Here is a 21482-nt window from a genome sequence, read left to right on the forward strand (position 1 = left end):
CAGCACAGGGGGGCACAGGGGGACCGTCCCTTCCCTGGCCCTGCTGCCACACCATTCCTTGCCTAAAGATGGGGAAGGGTTTGGAGAGGAAGCCTTATGAGAATGGAATGGGGACACTTGGTTTGTTCAAACTGGAGAGGAGGACACTGAGGTCAGACCTCATTGTAGTCTTCAACATCCTTCTGAGGGACAGCACCAACCTCTGCTCTGTGACCAGGGACAGGACCCGAGGGAAGAGCAGGAGCTGTGCCAGGGGAGGGTTTTAAGTTGGATTTTAGGGAAAAGTTCTTCCCCAGAGGGTGCTGGGCACTGCCCAGGCTCCCCAGGGAATGGGCACAGCCCTGAGGCTGCCAGAGCTCCAGGAGAGTTTGGACAATGCTCTCAGGGATGGCCAGGGTGGGATTCTTGGGGTGTCTGTGCAGGGCCAGGAGCTGGAATAGATGATCCTTGTGGGTCCCTTCCAGCTCAGTATATTGTGCATATTTGCATCTGTACATTGAAGGCTGCAGCTCACTGTGTTTTCCTTCAGGGCTGTGCCAGCAGCTTCTGTCCTCATCCTCCCTGCCAGCCACATATTCCCACCCCATGGCTGTGCCAGCACAGCTGCTTTTCATGGGAGTACACACTGAATTGGGCCAACGAGCTGTTCTGGGTTAAAAATAGCCCTGCGAAATAAAAAGTTTTGTTTTATTCAGGGCAGTTCTGCATTACCACAGAGGTCTGCAACAGCAAAGAGCTTAAGTTCCACTGGTGCCACAGAGGAACCATGTGTGTGTGGGCATGCACCAGTTAAGAGTTCTATTTGTGAGAACAAAGCAATATTTACCACTTTTAGACTGCTCTCCAAGATCTCTTAAATGCCAGAGTAATATCTGTCAATGTGTGTAGAATTCTGCTCCAGCTCTGCTCAGTTCTGTGAGCTTTTTTCCAGAAAGGAATGTGTTTTTTCAACTGTGTGGTCTCCCTGTGGCAGCACTTGCATAAACAATGTTAGAGCACAGCTGTCCCTGACTGTGAGGGTGCTGTGCTCCTCCCTGCATCCAATATCCTGCTTTTTTTGTAGGGCCCTGTAGCTGTCTCCTGGATGGGACTCTGGCATTGTGTCAGGTTAGCAGGGTTGTACTGACCCCCACAATATCCCAGTGAGAAAATATTCTGTCTTACAGGTGGGGACCTGTGGTTCATCAAATCCATAAGAAAACACCAGGTGCTTGATTTCAGCCTCACAAATGAACATCCTTCCTCTGCTGATGCTGTTCTCTCTCCAGATGGACTGGAGCTAGGAGTGAGCCCCGATCCATTTGGAAGGCAGTCCCAGTTTCCGTGGTGATGTGTGGGGTGTGCTGGCCAGCTGCAGGAATAGCACACACACTTCCATGGGTTTTTCACAAGTCTGAAAAGCTGCAGACCCTTGTTGAGAGCCCAGGACGGCAGGAGAGTTAAATCATATCCGCAGGAACACATGTCCCTTCTGTTCAGTGTTCACAGACCACAAATAAATCAACCAGTACTTTATTAGGGCAAAATTCACCATTTTTCTGACTCCTGCCAGACCACTGCAAAAAAAATCTCTTTTTTTGATGGCCCACAGACTGTTCTTTTCCCCCCTCTGTTCCCGGTCCCCATCTCCTGTTTTCAGCCGATCCCAAAACTGCGGGAATTGGTGTTTTCCGTCAGGTTTTGGTTTTCGCTTACGTTGGGAATTCTGTTGCATGAGCTCTCTCTGGTGGTCAAAGCCGGGAAACCAATAACGCTCCTGCCCTAAATCGCTCCCTCCCTAAATCGTGGGTGTTTTTATGTTGGAATGATTTCATAGGATCTTGGAATAGTTTGGGTAGGCAGGGACCTCGCAGATCATCCAGGTCTGACCCCCGGCCGTGGACAGGGACACATCCACTAGGGCAGGCTGTTGAGAGCTCCATCCAACCTGGCCTTGATCACTTCCAGGTTATCCACAGCTTCTCTTCTACAGTCACTTTCTCACCTTCATTATTTGTGAAAGCCTTTCCTTACTCAGCATTTCTGATCATGACTGGTAGCCTTTCCCAAATTTCTTTTTCATCCCCCATTTAAACACTGCATCCCTCAGTAGTTTATTACCCTCGCCCCATCCCTGCTGCACAAAGGCTGCAAAAGGCAGAGCCCTTCTGCCCAAACCTGCTTCCTACAAGTTTGAAAACAATTAACATTTTAAGAGTTCGGGTGATCTTTCACAGGCAGAGGGATTACAGAGAGGAATGTGAAAGAAAAACAAAGCTCTGGGACACAGTCTCAGAAGAATAAAACTAAATCAGATTGAAATGCTGAAGAATTCACTGTTAATTACAAGATCCTGAAAGGAATTACAAAATATTATGAAAACATTCTATTCACTCACCTAGCAGTAAAAAGCCCGACTGGTACCCAGGTTTAGTTTCCCTCTCCTGATTTTATTGTCCCTACCAGTTGGCCAGAGATTGTTTTTTCCTAAGAAGCTCTAAAATTTTGGCAATGTGTCTAAAGCCACAGTCAATCAGTTGCAGCTTTCTTGCTGAGTGCAATGAGTGAATCTTGAAAAGGTGCCAAGTATGGAGGGCTGTAGTACAGCAATGTTCTGCCTGAGGTGACATCCAAGGGATGTTGAAACAAAATCAGGAAACACCTGGGTCAGCCCAAGGTTCATCTGCACTCTGCTGACAGCAGCGCAAGGTGACCTGGTGTCACATAACCCTGTCCCAACTGCTCCTTGAAGGGTTTGGCTTTGTCAAGCTGGTCTAGATCACATGGCAATACCATGTCCTACTTAGAAAACTAAAACTAAAGGAGAAGTTCCATCTCTTGGTTTCTTTTCCCTGTGAACTGAAGAAACAGCATTTCTTCCACAGAAATATTTCCTCTTTTTCAGGCTCAGCTGCTCACACGAGGTGCCTGTGTCCTGTTTATTCCTTTTCTTCACCTCATGTGGCCTGGAACCTGGCTTCACACCTGGCTTGGAAGCGTCACCTGTGCCAGGAGTTCCTGCCAGGTGCTGCTGTGGGATGTCAGCCCCAAATGTAGCACTTTTGGTGAGCAGTGACCTGAGCCATTGGGTAACAAACTCTGTGTGAAGTCTTGAGAATAAATAATCTTGGAGCGAGTGATGGGTGGAAGGATCTCCTGATCCTGCTGGATTTTGTGTAAGGGGAGCAGCCTTTATGCTGCCAGCTGGGAAATGTCTTCATGACAAAGCCTAAATTTGAATTTTCCTGGGAGGTACCATCAGTTCAGACGGAAAGTGACATGTCACAGGGAATGGACTGGAGAGGGTTTATTTGTAACAAGCGCAGAAATGAGGTGTGGAGCAGCCTGAGCTGGAGGGAAGGGTCCTGCAGCAGGAGAGGTAATAGGAATTCTTAGTGGTGTGATAATAACACACAATGACAATGGGATGTGGCTGTGGAGCCTGGCAGTTGTGGTGTGAAATAATAATGATGCCAAGGCAGGAGCAACTCCTCAGCTAGAACAGGGCTCTGGTCTGCTGTGTGTGAGGGAATGGAACCGATTAGTGTCATTAGGGAAATGAAGAACTGGTCTCATGGGGACTGGTGAAAGCATGTGGTTTATTTAGGCCAAGAAGAGGCAAGGCTGCTCTCCTGAACAACCTGAACACCTTGGGACAAGGGGACAAAGAGAATAATTGAGCCTCAGAACAATGGGACGCAACACTGGGGAGAACTGCGAGCTGAGAATTAGTTTGATTTTATCACAGGTGTAACATTCTGCTAGTATGGACAGGAAAATTGAACATTAGAGTTCAGATAGTTAAAAAACCCTCTTTTTTGGGAAAAGAACTTAAGTTCTGTGTTTGTCCGCTCTCCGGGGCCGGGGTACGCGGGGACACGGCGGGGCCGCCCTCTGCCCGGTCTCTGTGGCCGTTCTCCACCCTGAGCCCCTGGCCCTGAACCGGCTCCGTCCGGCCCGGGATGTGCCGGGCTGGGGGAGCGCTCCCTTCGCGTTGTGCTTGAGACTCCGGGGGCGCACCGGGCTCGGGGGTCCGCTGGGTCTCGGGGGGTCCGCTGGGTGTGCCGGGCTCAGGGGTTCCGCTGGCTCGCAGGGTTCGCTCGGTCTCGGGGGGTGCCCCGGGCCCGGCGGGCCGGGCCGTGCTGCGGGCGGCGCTCGGGGCCGCTGCGCTCCGCCCGCCCGGCGCTCCTGGCCGCTCTCCGCGCTCGGAGCCGCCCCGCCGCTCTGTGCCGCCCCGCGCTCGTCTCGCTGGCCGCGCTGGGCGGGCCTGGCGGAGCCATGGCGGCCGTGCGGGGCCTGCGGATCTCGGTGAAGGCGGAGGCGAGCACGACCACGGCGGAGCCGCGCGGCGCCGAGCCCGAGCCCATGGAGGTGGAAGAGGGAGAGCTGGAGACCATCCCTGTGAGGCGCTCGCTGCGGGAGCTCATCCCGGTGAGGGCCGGGAGGGGTGGGCTCGGTCCGGCTGTTGGGGGTGTCTGAGCGCTCTGTGGCGGCTTTTGGGGGAATTCTCGGGAAAAGCAGGGTTGTGGGAGCGGGGGTATGAGGGGGCTCGGGGGCGAGCGCTAAGGAAGCGGGCGGGATGTGCTTGGGAAGGAATGCAATAAAGGAAGCGGTGGAGAAGAGGGTTTGGGGTGCAGGGCTGGGGTGAGGAGCGGGCTCTGGGAGGGAGGGAGGATGTGCAGGGAGTGTTTGATGAGCACAGGGAATAAATACCTGGAGCAGGGAACAGGGGCTGACCGCGGAATAGCAGAGCCGGGACCGTGGGCTCTGACGAGCGGGCTTCGAGGGCTTCCTTCCCCATGTTTTTCTGCCCTTTTTCACTCCCTGATTGTTTCTGTACAAGTTTTAGTAGGATTAGGTTTAACAACTAAAAATGGGTCAGAGTTCTAAAATCCTAAGTAATCTTTTGCTCCGAAAACTTGGGTGAAAATTGTGTTGGAAGCTAATCTTTAATTAGTTGGTCTACCGACGTGCTTGTGCTTTTGCACAACATGTGGCCTGAGAGACAGCATCGTGCTGTACTTCCTTGTGCTCCGTGAGTCAACCTCAGACACTGTGGGGGTTCAGCTTTAAAAACCATGTTTATTTTGCTTTTCCTTTTCTAGTAACTCTGGCCATTTGGCAGCATTAGAAGAACTTTGGTGCTGTTACTAAGAAAAGCGGTTGGATTGTGTGTGTTCTTCGGTCTTTCTAAACTGAGACTAACCTACTTCTAGAAACGGTCCTTTAGCCGAAGTAATTATTGCAGCACAAGTGTAAAGAACACATTTACTCCTAAAGAAAGCAAGAGGTGTTCTTCCAGCTCCAAACTTCTGCCAGTTCAGAGTGTCAGAATGAAGAGGTGCCATTTTACAGATACAAACAATGGAGGGCACAGAACTGGGTCATTGGTCCAGGGGCTGTGGGGTTTAGTCCCTCTCTGAATTCAGCAGTCCTGACTGGTAGAGAGGAAATTTGTAATTTGGAATTTAGAGAGGAATTTTGTAATATTTTCCCCTCTCATTCTTCATTTTTACCCTCTTTCAGTATCAAAACAGAAGTGTTTCACCTTGGGATTTGGAATTTGGGGTTGAAATAACGATAGGAATAAAAAGTTACTTGTTTCATTGTGGATGTGGTTTGGTGTTCTCACTTCATGAGGTTAAAAGCTGGAAACTGACATTTCAGTAGTCAGGTATCGCTGTTAAATCTGCTCACGTATTACAAGGAAATTATACCCAAACCAAAATTGTGGAAGTCTCGCTTGGAAAAGATGTTTGATGATTTTCCTGTATTACTGAGAGGGTAAAAGCTTGGCAGCAGCTGACATAGAAACTAAATTCTGTCGAAGGAAAGAATCCTTACAGTGAGGGAAGTTTGGTTCAGTTCATGTGCTTTTACTTTCACTGACATGAGAGTGCCTCTCTGTCCAGGGATGGAGGAAAAGAGGATCTGTTTCTTGTAGGAATGATCAGGTGTTTTTTCAGTGTAACAAGTGGGTTGCTCTCAGTGCTCATTGAGATTTCATCACCATTTTGCTTTGTTTCAGGATACCAGTAGGAGATATGAAAATAAAGCTGGAAGTTTCATCACTGGCATAGATGTAACCTCCAAGGTAATTTTTGTGCTATGGCTCTTCAACATTTTTATTTTTGCTGCTGGAGAGGTGCAACTATTTCATTTCTTTCTTTCCCAACATGCCCAAAGGCTTAGCCTGGTGTTCAGGTGATGCAGCTGGTAGGAATCACAGTGTGTGTTCCAAAGATCCAAAAACCTGTAGTGCTTCCTAATAAAATCTGGAGAACAAGGAGCTTCTCTGAGAGTTTCCAAAACTGCACAAGTTCCAGGCAGACTGTTGCTATGAGCTGCATAAGAGGAGCCTGAGTTGCCAGTCTAAGAAGTTCTCTGGAGCCAGCTCTCCAGTGTTAAATTCATGTTCAGAGAAACAAATTCACACTTTTGTATGTATTAAAGAAACAGGGGGAAAATGATGTAATCTTCAAAGATGAATTTTGTTTGTGGTAGAAAGGCTTCTTTTAGAAGAGGGGGTTTATTTAATATTTGTTAGTAAGGATTGGATAATGTTCCTGTTTCATGATGGAGTCAGTGTTGTCCAAGCCACCTTGTTTTCCATGCATCCTGATTCCCATTGCTGGACCTACACAAAAACTGTTCTGTGACACAGAAATATTCTTGTGAATTACTTCTGCATTCTGAAACCTACAGGTCTCTCCAGAATTAACAGAATTATTGATATAAATTATTGCTGTCTGGTAGATTTTAGGTATCCTCAGTGCAGTTTGTTGAGTGTGCCCCTGACTCCTGTTTGAGTGCATTGTTTTGCATTTTGCAGGAAGCAATTGAGAAGAAGGAGCAAAGAGCCAAACGTTTCCATTTTCGGGCTGAGGTGAATCTGGCCCAGAGGAACGTGGCCCTGGACCGGGACATGATGAAGAAAGGTACGAGTTCATCCAGCAGTCAGGAGCAAAGATCCCTTTAGTTACTTCCTCACAGTGTCCTGACTTATTTATCCTGCAGTATTTCCTACATTCCCAGAGGTTTTGCCATATTACTGCTGAAAGGAATCACTTTGGGGTTGTTTAACCTATTTGAAGCTTGCCACTTCACTCCTCGTTTTACCAACCCCAGCACAAAGATAACATTTTTTTTGTGTGCCTTATTTACTACTGCTAAATGCCCAAGATTCACCTTCTGGATCAGTGCTGCTTTAAGAATTTTTAAATGCTTTGTAAAAGCCCTGGAGCAGTGTGTGGGTACACGTGGAGGACTCTGTGTCCTGTGCACAGGGAGATCAGACTCTGCTGTTCACACAGTGAAGCTGCACTGATGGCAAGCTGGAACAGAAGCCAGGAGATGTGTGCACAACAGATTGGTGCTTTTGGCACCCAGTTAGTTCTCAAAGCTTTTTTTCCAGCTGGCAGCTTGGACCTGCTAAGCTGTGGCCTGGAACAGCTCCCCATCAGGTGATACAAATGGAAGTGCTTTGTGCAGGGCCTTGTTTTGTTCTGTCTCTTTAGTACTTAATGATAGCGCTTTGGCAGTGCTCAAAGAGAGGAAAAAAATGTTTTTGAAGCTGTTTGGTTGCTGTGCAATCTCTGTATCTACCAGTGCTTGTAACCTCTTTTAATTCTCCATTTATTGAAAGTTTTGCATTGTGGAAGAATAAAGTTATGGCCTATGCCATGCTTCACTTCAATTACTTCCTCTTTAGTTTATTTAAAGTATTTCCTTTATAAACTCATATGGCTCTAATCCAAAAGCTTGGAATTACTACCAGTTTTGTGTCTTTTCCTCTTTATAGCAATTCCTAAAGTGAGACTGGACACCATTTACATTTGTGGAGTGGATGAGATGAGCACCCAGGACATCTTTGCCTATTTCAAAGAGTATCCTCCTGCTCATATTGAGTGGCTGGATGACACCTCATGTAAGCAAACAGAGTATTTGTAATTCTTACTCTTTTATTTGAACCTGGTCACAACTGTGTCTCTAAGGGGGAAAAGAAAAATGCCTAAAATTATGAAAAATATCTAAAATTATTATCTCCATCTTGACATAAATAATATATCTGAGAGAGGGTGATTGAACGGTGCAGTTGGGCAGGTTGGGATGGTTTTGGGAGGAGGAGATTTGTTGCCATATTTGTGTAGTGCATGCTCCAGGAGAAATGGGTGGGTGGAAGGAGGTGGCAGCTGGGTGTGATTTCCATAGATTGAAAAAGGAATGTGGGTACACGTGGTGAGGGATGTTTTGGGGAGCGAGATCAAAGGTGGTGGAGAGTTGTGCTTTCCTCACTGACACTGAAGCCTGTAGAAGAGATTTTTGCTATGGAAAATGCAACTGGAATGCTCTAAAATTGTCATGTGGCTACAAACCTTGTGCCTGAAATAATAGAAAAAGAAATGGGAGCCAGTGCAGGTTTTCCAAATAGCTGGAAACTTACTGACAAGCATGGCTAAAAGCTGAGAATCAATAACTTCATTCTCTGGAGTGACCCTGAAGAAATTCTCCTCCAGTGCAAGACAAAATAGATGGTGACCTTGAAGTCACTATATATGACAGCTTGAAGTACTGGCACAAGCTGATAGAAAATGTGAAACTCAATGAGCCCTGGGTGGATAATTACAGTACCGAGCTGCTGGATGGACCTGTGCTGATGCATGAGCTTAGAAATGAACAGCTTAACTCTCTCTGAGACAATCTAAGATTGTCTGTTTTCTTAAATGCTACATGAGTAAATTCATGTGAAAATTAAGGTTTCTGGGTTGTAACAATACCCAGTTATGGTTATTACACATCTTTTTTAAAGGTGAATTTTCATGCTGTGTCTGAGTTACCATGTCAGCTACACTTGGTGAAAATATCAAGAAAAAGCTTTTTCTTTTCAGCATAGATTTGCATAGTGGCAAAAACTCAGTGTTCCCAACTGAATTACATCTTAAGGTGTGCAAAGGTGGATTTAGTCCTGTGTTTCAAACTGATGAACATGAAATGATGAAGGTTTTGGAAATTTGAAGATGGGAAGATGAGGCAGACTGAAAACAATGTAGATTTTTTAACCAGTCGTTGAAGTTAATATCTGGGTGTTCTTCACCTTGTAATTCTTGTCTGTTTGAGTAATTGAAGAGAGATTCTCTTACTTTGGGTCACTGTACAGTTTTCTTAATATCTCTACTTAACAGCAGAACAGAGACATTTGTTGCTGTATTTGTACCAAGTGCAGAAAGCTTTTGTTCAAATCCTGTTTCTAAGCAGTTTTAGCTCTTTCAATTTCAACATCTATGGCACACTTTTAATTGGCCTGATAAGTTATATTTTAGTACCATCTGCTGATGCTTAAGGCACATTCTGAATGATATTGTGAACCTGTGTACTCTGTAATCTGTGCAAAGTGCTGGAGTAGTCTCCTGTTTCCCCCTATTTTCCTGCTTTTTGGAAAAGATTAACAGAATTCTGCAGTAAAGTCCAAGGTTCTGTCAATTGCCAAAGGGGAAAAAGATTCAGGCTTCATTCCTGCCCCCTGCTGCTCCCATAATCACACTTGTGTGGGAACACATGGATCCACTGACCCCAATCCAGTGCCCTGATTTGCTGTTTTCAGAAAGCCTCTCAAATCTATGGTTGTGCATTTCAGTGATTTTGGGTTTTTGATCAGCTCCTGTGTTTTGTAATAAGCTGAAAATTGTGTGTCCTTCAGCTTATCAGGTGTGTTAAAGAATATGACCTTCCCTGCAAGAGATCTGATGGCTTTTTCTGTCATTTCTGACTTTTTGTCATTGATTTCCTTCCAGCAAGGCAGGGGAAATGTGACTGCTTGATGACACCAACTGCATTTGGGTTTTGTGTTTCTGTTTGTCCCAGGTAATGTGGTCTGGCTTGATGAAGTGACAGCAACACGGGCTCTAATAAACATGAGTTCCCTGCCTGATCAGGAGAAAACAAAGAGCAGAGAAAACAATAAGGAGAAGACAGCTGAAAAAACCAAGAAAGGTAGATTGAGATATGCAAATACAGCCATCATCTCATTAAATCAATGAAACTTTAAACTTGTGCTGGGGTATTGCATAACCTAAATTACTGAAGGAGCTTCTATCATATAGTTGCAGGTAAATGTATTCTGCCACTTTAAAAAAGGCTTTCATCTTGGAAACCTTTTGAAGAAGCTGCTTCTTAAAAGGTGGGTTGGAGCTAGACCAAAAGCAGTAATTCAGTCGATACTAAACGTGTTAGATGAGGCTGCCACTGAGAGCTGGTATTTATAGTGGGCCCTGTGCACAGAAATAGCTCTGGGTGATGTGCTACAAAGGCAGGCAAAGTGGGCAAAAAGCAGGTGTGAGAAAGTGGCCTATTTTTGAAATGCCACAGCTAATTCCCTTTTTGATGCATCCTTCAAGTGTATCCCTCACAGCAGCGTGACAGTGCATCACTTCAGCAGGGTGTGTACCAGCTCTAAATTTGGCTGCTATCCTTTTAAGAAAGAAGTTATTAAAAGGTTGGTTATAAAAGAGCAGAGCAGCAAAAGGATGTGTCAGTGTCGTGATCAGCCTGGTACCCCACTGCCTTGGTTGTAAACTTATTTTCCTTTTATGTGGGGAAGTTTAAAATCAGAATTTTGCTACCTGAGGACAATTTTGCTCTTAGGCTGCTGTGAGTGTTGTGGTTGGAGGTGCTCTATCACATGATACAGAGCAAAAAAATGTTATATTTATTAACTTTTCCATGGATTTTGATTAAAAATGCTGTATATGACCTAAATGCAAGTAGCCAATCTCTCTGTTAGATATCTGCAGTTCTTCCAAAAGCTTTTCTGGGAAATTTGGTGTTTAAGGCTTTTTAAATTTACGGATTCTTCTAATTCACCCCCTTTTCCTGCTCCTTTTCTCCATAAAGCAGTGGCTGCTCAGCCATCCATGTGACTTTAATTTTGGCCAAGTGTTGATAAAGCTTCAAGTAAGACTTGTTAGGACATTTTTGGAGATTAGGGACATTGCTTAAATGGAGCATAAACATATATATTTAATCCTGCTTGCTATGCATTGCATATTATCATTGCACCCCATCTGAAAATAAGAACTGTCATCTGAATTATTCCTGTTCCTCTGGAAAAGTGGGATATTAGAGAAAGTACAGACTGTTCAATTACATCTTAAGGTGTGAGATCCATACAGATACCCTGGAGTCATCTGGCTTGGTTGCATTCCTTTTTTTAGATAGGAATTTCAGAGCTGTTTAGACATTTAGGGAGGCAAAAGATTGGTCTGTGCTATGAGAAACTTCTAATTTGTGAGGGAGAAAAATGCCTGAGTACTCTCCCTGCTGGAACTTAATTATTCTGGTTTGAATTTGGGTAATTTGTTTACTTAAATTCTCTCTTTGGTTTCAGTTTGGTTAATTGTGCTTTATTGTTTTACTCAGGAATATTTTCAGGATCTTTTGACCAGCTGCCACTCTCTATTTTAAGTTTTTAAGTCAATTGTTGGAAGAGATTTAAGATAAGGAACTCTGAAATATAAAAGAGAGGATTTTTTAATCTTAGGCTTATGAAGCACTTTGAGATCTTTGCAAATGATATTGGCATATCACACTTCATAGCTGTCCATAGTCATTACTTCTTTGCAATATTTTATTTCTTGGGGGCTTTGCAAAAAAAAATCACCATAAATTTTCTTACACTGAGCTAAAAAGAACTAAGAAATCAAAGCAGCTCACAATTTTAACAGTTCTGGAAGCATGCTCTTATTTTTTAGTTATTTCACAGCAAAATTAAGTCACTAAGGTTAGTTTTTTCCTTTTTACTACTCTCTCTCTTAAGCTTTTGATTAATTGTTACTATTGGATCTTTGCAGGCCTTTGAAAGGGAGATGGAAGGAAAGGCTTTTATGTGCCTTTAGTGCCTTGGCCTTGCTGATCTCTGATTTTGAACACACTAAATCCTGACAGGCAGTGCAGTTTCATTTGCTTTCAAAGAATTAAATTAATGATGCACATGTGCTGCTGCAGGCACAGAGCTCTGAATTTCACTGTGCTCCACTTTTCCATAGGCATTCACTGCTTTGATTATTCCCTAGGCTGCTCAGGAGGAAGGAAAACACCTTCAGGCTGATTTCAGACAATGTAGGTAATCATAAATCAAATCAGGCTGACACACTAAAATGGAGCTTGGTTTTGTTTTTGTTTTTTTCCCCAATTATTTTCCTTAGAAAAACAGGAGGAAAGCTCTGATGATGAGACAGAAGAAGGAGAGGTTGAGGATGACAATCCCAGTGATGTGGAGGTCAGTACAGGGGGGAAGTGGAAACTCTGCTCTGGAAGTTCTGCTCTGGCTGGTGTGAAGTTTTCACAGCATTTTAGGTTTCTATTTGCAATTCACAATTTAATTATCAAAATAAATTAGGTGGGGAGTGAGTGAGAGGGAGTGCAGGTGGTGATAATCCCAATGGAAAATGCTTTGTGAAAATAGATTTTGGAGAGTTTAAGAATGAGCCTGGCTTCTCTTTTCTGCTGAGAGGAGGCAATGAGAGAACAATAATGGAAGGCACTGACCTTTCAGCAGGGAAAGTGCTTAGAGCCCATTGGGATTTAGGTTGCCCATGGATCTGTGGGAATCAGCACACACAGTGATGGCCTGGCAGCAATTTAATCCTCACTGCCTGAGTGTATAATAGATGTGGTTAGGATTTCCTGTAGGAATGGCTCAGTGAACAGTCCTACATCATGGATGTCTGAATTGAGTTTCTATAAGGCAGCTTTAAATGAAAAAAAAAGGTTTTTAGTCATTGTGTGAGGGCATGAGAACCGGTTAATAAAATAATTTAGATATGAAAAAGGGGGAAAAAATCATTCTTTTCAGTGCCCAAGTTTTGCTATTTTCTGCATTTCAGTCAGTAACATAGAGTCATTTGACACTTACTGGATTTAATAACCTGAGTTAATGTTATGGAACAAGAGAAGAAAATATTTTAAATTTTCAGGGCAATTTACATTAAAAATTAACATCAGCTTGTCAAGAAAATAAAGCAGAGTTCATTTGAACATGATTTGAAAAATTACTTGCTTCATAATCACTAGATTGCTTCTCTGTAAGCAACCCATTTTTGTTCAACAGTCATTTGATTTTTGAATCCAAAATCCCCTTTTTTGCCCCCAAAGTTGGATGCCCTCTCCCAGGTAGAAGAGGATTCCCTCCTGCGGAATGACCTTCGCCCTGCCAATAAACTGGCTAAAGGAAACAAGCTGTTCATGAGGTTTGCTACTAAAGGTAAATGACCAATTCACTGCTTGATGCACTTTTATTTGTTAGCTAATTAATGACTCAAAGTGCCTGCTTCTTATTTATAACACTCCTTAAAAATAACACTTCTTATAAACACTTAAAAATGACACTTCGTATCAAAGTGTGATTTTTTTTGCTAATTGTTAGGTGTTAAGATTTTGTCATAAATCTACATTTCTTGTGTCAATTATATCCAGTTCAAGTTGTATGAAAATTATTGTACCTGGAGATTGTATTTTGGGTACAGGGCATTCTTCCCAATCCCATGGAATAGGAATGATGCCTTTTTCCAGAAGTAAATTCCATGTTTTATAAATATGGATACAACTTGAGAGGGATTAGTAAAAATTATTCATAAAAACTCATTTATGAATAAAATGAAAATCCACATAATTTCTGGACCATGCAGGAAGTGGCACATTCATTAAGAAAAGAAGGGTGATGAGGAAGGTGAGTGGAAACTGCAGCAGTGACAGGGGGATGTAATGCCCTGTTAAACTGATCTCTAGAAACCCAGTCTTCCTGGAATTAAGTTTCTAGACACAAATAAAGCTGTGGTGGTAGGAGAAATTCCAGAGGTGTAAGCAAAATTGAATCCTTCATGGAGGAGGGAAGTAATTCTGATTTTAAGGCATATTCAGTCTCACTCTCTGTCTTTGGATGGTTATTTATTTTTATGCTATGCTGTAAGTTATTCTCTAAGAGGGAAAAATTCCTATAATTTATGTTTTTTGCAGATGATAAAAAGGAGCTGGGAGCTGCAAGGAGAAGCCAGTATTACATGAAATATGGCAATCCAAATTATGGAGGCATGAAAGGAATTCTTAGCAATTCTTGGTGAGTATTGGACAGAGGAATTGGAACATTGCAGGTATTTGGACAAGCTAATCTAAAACTGGTTTTATTTGTGGATTTTCTATTGAGTTTATGTAGATACTTCAGTGTAAATAATATTTTTGCAATGTGAGTGTGAATTATAAGGAGAGACTTAAGTTTCTATTCAGACCAGCTCTGACATAAACACGTTTCTGCTGTTGAAGTAGGTGATAATTGCAGGATTTAGGGGTCGAGCCATAATTCCTGTGCCCAGAATGTCAGCCCCTCTCTGCTTTCAGGAAGAGGAGGTACCATTCCCGGAGGATCCACCGGGATGTGATCAAGAAGAGGACTCTGATTGGGGACGATGTGGGCTTGACTCCCCCCTACAAACATCGGCACTCAGGTACTGGTGGCACTGGGACAGCCCTGGGGGGACACTGGGACATGGAGGGCTGGGCAGGATTTGGAGCAGTGCCTCAGCAATCCCATCAGATGTGTGGAAGTCTTCTTAAAAAAATTAATCTGAATCCCATTTTAAGAGTTTACAGGAAATTCCTGAGGTGGAAACTTCATTCTGCTTGATGCTTCCCAAAATAGATGTTGCCTTTTATGTGACATTTTTCTTCTATAAAATTTAGGGCATGGGGGCTGCTGTGGCATCAAAGACCAAAAGGAGGGATGAATGACTTCTTCAGCCTTCTTGACAATTTGTCATACTTGCCAAGTCAATTCTCCCAATCTCTAAATGTAGAACAATAGAGATGAGAAAATTCTATTAATTAGGCTGGAATATCTTAATCTGCTACCTAAGGTAGAAAAATAATGGGTATAAATATCTGACATGAGACAAGTGCAGTGTGATTGGCCTGTTAAAAATACAGCCATGGATGTGACAAATCTCATGGAAGATTTTCCATGTTGGTCGTGTGGTGCTGTCTGAAGAGATGTCTGAGTGCTGGTGATGACTAAATTGAAATTGTTTCTATTTAAATCAGTGTCTGTGATGAAGACATAATAATGACACCTGTGTTCTTTTTGGCATTGCTGCTTGCAGGACTGGAAGGGATTTTTGCAGAGCCAGCAGCTGGCACATTAAGCCCTGTAAGATCCTGGGAATTGTGCTTAGCTCAGGAAGGAAGAACTGCACCTTCTACAAGAGGCAGTTGTGCTTTAATTACTCTGTCCAGCTTTTTGTTTGGCCAGGCCTCTGAGGGAGTGAACACCAGGGACGTTTGTCCTGTACCAGTTTTATGCCACTTATCGATTCCAGTTAAAATACTCTGCAAAATATTCTCTCTCTTTAAGAAGAGAGAACTAAAAGAACTTCAGACTCATCTGGAGGAGATCATTAATTACAGTGAGGTGATTTTCCTTACTAAAATTCAGTCGATCAGAACAAGTTCGTTTTGCTGCAGGCTTGGTGAATGTTCCTGAAGAGCCCATAGAGGAGGAAGAGGAGGAGGAGGAGGATCAGGACATGGATGAAGATGACAGGGTGGTGGTGGAGTACCGGGACGAGCTGCAGGCTTTCCGGCAGGCGCGGGAGCGCGGCGCCGCCAGGAGATCCAGCGCCAGCGCCTCCGACTCGGATGAGATGGACTATGACCTGGAGCTCAAAATGATCTCCACCCCCTCGCCCAAAAAAAGCATGAAGATGACCATGTATGCAGATGAGGTGGAGTCACAGCTGAAAAATATTAGGTAAAAGTTCCTTAGTCTTTGAAAGCAGCAGTGAAGAGGGATTGCATGCTTTAAGTGACAGAGCTGTCCAAGATTGAGGTAGCAAAATTATATTATTTTATAGAGATTTTCTTACAAGAAATACAGAAACTAGGCTTTCAATAGAATTAACATTCTTTTAATGATAGAACTCTCTATCATTGCTTATTACTTGAAGTAGAATCAAGAGAAATTTATGCAATCAATCATAATTAACTGGGAAAAATAACTCCTCTTTCTGTTTTCTCTTTGCCCCTTGCTCTTTATCTCAGAAAAAAAATAACCCTCAATTGTTGGTGACAAAAAGGAATTTATGTTCATTATGGGTTTAGCAACCAAAGTTGTATATGTTGTAGGTGAATAAAATAGCATCCATATAAATCCAAATAAATATAACCTTCAGTAGGGTGGTTTTCCTCATTATAATGTCAACAATTTTGAGGCTGCCTTGAAATGGATACTGAGGTATTTGTGGAATTCTTGCTATATTTAGGATTCTGGCTTGAACAGCTTCTAACCATTGTTTTTACTACTTTTTCTCAGCAGAGAAATCCTGATACTGTTATTTTCTGTAATGTAATTTTCCACATAAGAAGACTTAAGAACTATAACTAGATTGAATTTTCTTTAGAGGACATCAAATCTATGTTTTTTTTCAGGAATTCCATGCGAGCCGATAGCATAGCCACCAGCAACATCAAAAACAGGATTGGCAGCAAAGGATCCTTGGAGAAAGTTGCAGATGTGAGGCTCCTGTTGGAAGAGAAACGTCAGAATAATTCTGGGCCGCGGCAGCCAAACAGCACTGTCAAATCAGGTGAGTTTATCTCTCATTGCTGGGCAGAATTGTCTCTAAAATATATTTATTTCACACCTGTGCTCCACTGCAGATAAACTCTGCATTCACACAGTTTGTCCTCACTAAGAGATTGAGGTGGGAAGAAGAGGTGGGAATTGCTTTAGGGAAAAAATCAAGTGCACTTTAGTGAAAGTTTTTTTAGTGATGTTGATTTCCGTCCATTTTCTTTGCCTGTGCCAGTCTTCCCCCACTTTGTCCTTTTTGATTTGCTCCCTCCTTGAGGCAGAGATTCTCTGTAGCTGAGAAACAGCACACAGGGAAGGTCATGCACAAAATCAAATGTGAAACACTGACTACACTTAAAAATACACATAAGTACACATTAAAAATGTGTATTACATGAATATGGGTGGTTTTGCATTTGGCAGGATTTATTTCCGAGCTTAAATAACTTATTTATTTAACTTAAACATGTATAATTTCAGCTGCTTCTGACATATTTTTCACTTATCAGTCAGATAATATTACATACCTTTTTGTATTAATGAAATGTCAAAATTATGTTTGTATATTTTACCCTTCCTGCCCATTTTGGGGCTCTGACAAGTAGACACGTGGTCCTAAAATTCCCTTTGCCTTCATATTTTCATCTGGACCTCCTGTAAGATTGGGAACATCCAACTAAGCCAGGCAAATTTCAGAATACAAAATTTACATCAAGGGTTAAGTATCAATATCTTTAGTATTCTTTTTATTTTATTCTGCCAAATACCAAGCAGTGGTAGAATTCGAAATCAAGGTATCTGTTACCTGAAAAGAATTGTTGAAGGCAGACCAGTTTTCATGGAATTTTCCCTCCTGCTAGATATTTACACACTCTGCTGCTACACCAGGAAAGCAGCAGGCCATGGAATAACTTAGATTTTTATCTTTTGGACAGAGTGCAGCTTGAAAACATGAAATGTCAAATTTATTGCCAAAACTGAAATTAAATCTGGCTAAACTGTATTGCAGAAATTTCCAGGAAATCTCAGTATGAAAGACTTAAATGAACAGGCTAAAGAAAAGATAAAACCAGAGAATCTGTCTAATTTCAATAATGAATGAGCATAAGCTGAGCTGGCAGTGGTAGAGTAAATGCCACGGGATTTTTTTTCTTTTTTTGGTCATTTTAATAACTGAAAATATCCCCAGATGTGAGGCAGAGACTGGGAAAAAGGCCACACTCTCCAGAAATCAAAGCTCCAAGCAGTACCTGTGCTCCTCGTCGAGAACCAATCTCAGATGTGCACAGCAGGCTGGGAATCCCCAAGCAAGATGTGAAAGGCCTCTACTCTGACAGCAGAGAGAAGAAATCAGGTTAGTTGTGTGCAGAAAATGTTCTGCTGCACTTCCTTTTGATTTTGGAGCCCAGGAGAAATCCCAGCAGAAAGCCACGAAGGGGTGAAGCTGAAGGAAATTCAGGATAAATTAGCAAATGTTTGTTCAGAGCTTTGAAATCTAAACACATGTAGGGAGGAACTGGGGGGTGTTGGGAGCAGTATTTTGTGGAGGTGGGCTGAAGATCAAGGACTGCTTTCAAACTGTGGGCACCAAAACAAGTGTCAGGAATGCAGGGGCACTGGAGGTGTGAATTAAACATCCTCTGCAAGTGGGGAACAATGAACAAGGCTGCCCTGAGCCTCCTGCAGCTCAATTTCAATTGCTCTTCAAAGCATAATCAGTTCCATGCCAAATATTGAGGTGGGAGGAGTAGGAAAGGTTGAAGAGTTGCTGTGAGTTTAAAATTGGTTCCTTGACTTTTTCCTCTCAGTCCTGTCTGTTTTGGTTTTTTTAAAATGTTTGTTTTTCATCTGCTTAGGTAATTTATGGACCAGATTGGGGTCTGCTCCGAAGACACAGGAAAAGACTCCAGAGAAAGCTGAAAACTCTGTGGCATCTCCAGAGGAAGATGACTCTGAGCTGCAGAGGGTTTGGGGTGCTCTCATTAAGGAAAAAGAACAGTCCAGGCAAAAAAAGAGTCGCTTGGATCATTTACCCTCCCTACAAATCGAGATCAGCCGGGAAAGCAGCTCTGGCTCAGACTCTGAATCATGACTGGGTTCACAGCCTGACCCTCCAGGTGCTGCCTCTGCAGCCTGGCAGGATCCCCTCTGCCCAAAAGCTGGACACTGGCAAAGACTCTGCAGTGAAGGTTCCAGAAGTGTCTCTCTTCCTCAGCAAGAGAGGCATAAACAAACCACTTGAAACCTAAAGCAAAGACGTTTGTCTGGAGTCTGTGGCTGGCCCTGTGCTCTGTAGGGCATTGTCATCTCTGGTTATGACAGCAAACCTGTAGTGAATTGTAGCAAAACATTTTCTCCCCTGAGCTTTGAACTTTAAAGATGAGGCAGAAATGCTCTGTATTTTTAAGGAGACCTTTTCTGTTCTTGATGTTTTCATCATGGAGGCTTTTAACAAAATGTTTTACACACCTCATCCAAAGAACAGGGCATTTACTTCATGATCCAGATCATTGCCTTGCCCTTCTGGCTCTTACCAGCACCTTTCCTTTCCTCTTGAAGTAATAACAATAAAGCTTCCTGGGTGGGCAGCCAGCAAGGATAAAGCATGAAGGGATTGATTATCACACTCCCTTCCTCCAACACACTGAATGTAAATCCAAGTTACACATTTTATTACAGTTCAATTCCCTGTAGGTATCCCAGTGGCACCACCAGAATCCAAGGAATCCTGCTCATTTATTTTGGTGATGCCACATTCTGCTGCAGCAGGGATTAAGATGTTCAGGACTGCAAAGTTGGATGTTTGACAATTGTGTAAACCCCTGAGGGTTTGGGGGTTGGTTTTTTTTGCTGTTGTTCCATGAGGAGAGATTATATTCCTGTCATTCCACCTGGATTATGTCCTGAAGCAATCTATCCAGCAGCTGGAAAGCATTTTTATATTTGTGAGAATCTTCCCATTGGCCACGGTGAAAGCTCTAGTGGTGTTCTCCTCTGTGCTGTTCTATCTATGTAGAAGTGAAAGAGAAAAGGAAAACTTTAGGATCACTGTCTCCTGTCAATATTTTGGATGTTCTTCCTGTATATTACACGTGGATGTGGACATGGGTGACTTGTTCCATTCAGCTTTTTTACCTGCACATTTTCACCCCTCCCTGGGTAGGACAAGGGTTTGATCAGTGTGCAGCTGCTATTTTGTTGTTTTTTTTTCATGTTGCCAGTAATTCTGAGTGAGAAATAATGCAGCACTTCACATTCAGGTAAACAACAGGTAGCAAAACCATTTTAATAGTCTGAAATCTGTTTGCATTTTCCCTGTTCCTTGGTTTTGTCAGTCTAAAATATCTGTGAACTTCTCTTCCCATTTCTGCTTTTTAACAAGCAACTTTTTCACTTTTGACTTTTTTGCCCCCCCTATTTTTGTACTAAGTTGAAGTAGGTGTGAGATTTCAGCAAGGAATCTGCAAAATTAACTTTTCTTATGCTTTATGATGTGTGAGGATAGCAGCATGTCAAATGAAAGGTCAAATGACAGGCACAGTGACTGAAGGGGCAGTCTGGGGGCTGACCAGGCTTCAAGCCTTACTCTTTCCTTGTTTTGTGACACTCATCCTTGATTTTATATTTAATTATTGAATATATAAATGTCTCATGAAAGTACTGTTGAGAGAAACGCCTGCAATGTCTGATCACTGTAATAACTCATTTTAAACGTGTGCTTTCACTTGATACCCTCTCCCCAAGCTTTCCCAGAGAAGCACCCCCATCTCCCCAGATCCTGATAAAATTTATTTCACTGGTGTCTTTTTGCCAGTAAACCTTTGTGTTGTGTCACTGCTTTGAATCCATTGGGACCTTTCCTTTTCCTGAAAGGAATCAACACCTCGTGCACCAGAGCTGGATTATTGGGAGCCCTTGTGTGGTATTTCCATGTCAATATTCCTAATTTAAACCTGGTGAAGGATAAACTGATGGGAATAGAGGATCTCTTTAGGTCATCTAAAAGAGGTGTGAAATCCAGCACAGCCCCTTAACTCTGCTTCTGCCTTCCAGGCTGTCAGAAATACGCCTTAAAAATTCCCCCACGCTGGTCAGGACTGTGGTTTTATGGTTTTGGGGGGGGTTTCTGTGTGATATTGAGCCCACAGGAGCTTAGCTGGAAGAAAAAAATGAGGTTTATTATTTAGAGAGGGTTTTGTGATTGAGTGTGCCTGGTTTTGTTTTTTTTTACAATGTACAGAGAAGCCTTGGAGAGTGCTGGTATCAGGAATTCTTTGGGCTTCCTTGGTTACCTGAGCCAGGGATTTTGGTAATTAAAAATGAACTCTGAATTTTAACTCAGTGCTTTTTCCTCAACGTTTTAACTTCCATCCGTTTGATCAAGAGATTGCAAAGAGAATTTTGTTCCTTTCTCTTTGTGTTCAGCTGTTCAATCCTTAGCTAATGTGATTTTTCACTCACCTCCCAGCTATCATCACCTACAAGAATTTGATGCAGAAATTGATATTTGATAGGGAGACCTGTGTATTTCACTAAAATGTGTTTATGTTGAAAATTGCAAAAAAAGGAAAATGTTGGCTTTGGCTCTTGCTGGAGGATTTGAATTTTAGGTGATTTGTTATAGCACCACATTCATCCTTCTTGTAGGAAATTTTTGCTGTTTGGAAAATGTGGATTTTTGATAAATAATTCCTCGGGCTGACTGAAAACCTGGTGTTGAGGATGAAATTTTAAAGCAAAGCTGGCTTTATGTTTGTTTTTAAAACGATGGCTGATGCATTGAACAGAGGGAAAAGGACACCAAAACACCCCTATTATCAGTTCCAGATGATATAATAAGAAAAGAATGGAACTTTTATTTAAAAAACAGCTGTTCTGTTCTAAATAA

The 21482-nt window shown here is 42.7% G+C and overlaps 1 protein-coding gene across 1 annotated transcript; it reads left to right on the plus strand.

Annotated features, from left to right (window-relative positions):
- Positions 1–4240: 4240 nt before the first annotated feature.
- On the plus strand, positions 4241–20416 carry NCBP3 (nuclear cap binding subunit 3). The gene is made up of 13 exons (XM_084218835.1): positions 4241–4410; positions 6008–6073; positions 6812–6917; positions 7781–7906; positions 9841–9969; positions 12180–12253; positions 13129–13237; positions 13990–14089; positions 14368–14474; positions 15487–15772; positions 16450–16607; positions 17784–17948; positions 18451–20416. Exons 1-13 carry the CDS (start codon positions 4258–4260, stop codon positions 18684–18686), a joined length of 1815 nt encoding a protein of 604 aa, XP_084074961.1. The 5' UTR covers positions 4241–4257; the 3' UTR covers positions 18687–20416.
- The last annotated feature ends 1066 nt before the right edge of the window (positions 20417–21482 follow it).

This window comes from Fringilla coelebs (genome assembly GCF_963513975.1).
Source record: "Fringilla coelebs genome assembly, chromosome: 20".
NCBI classification, from domain to species: domain Eukaryota; kingdom Metazoa; phylum Chordata; class Aves; order Passeriformes; family Fringillidae; genus Fringilla; species Fringilla coelebs.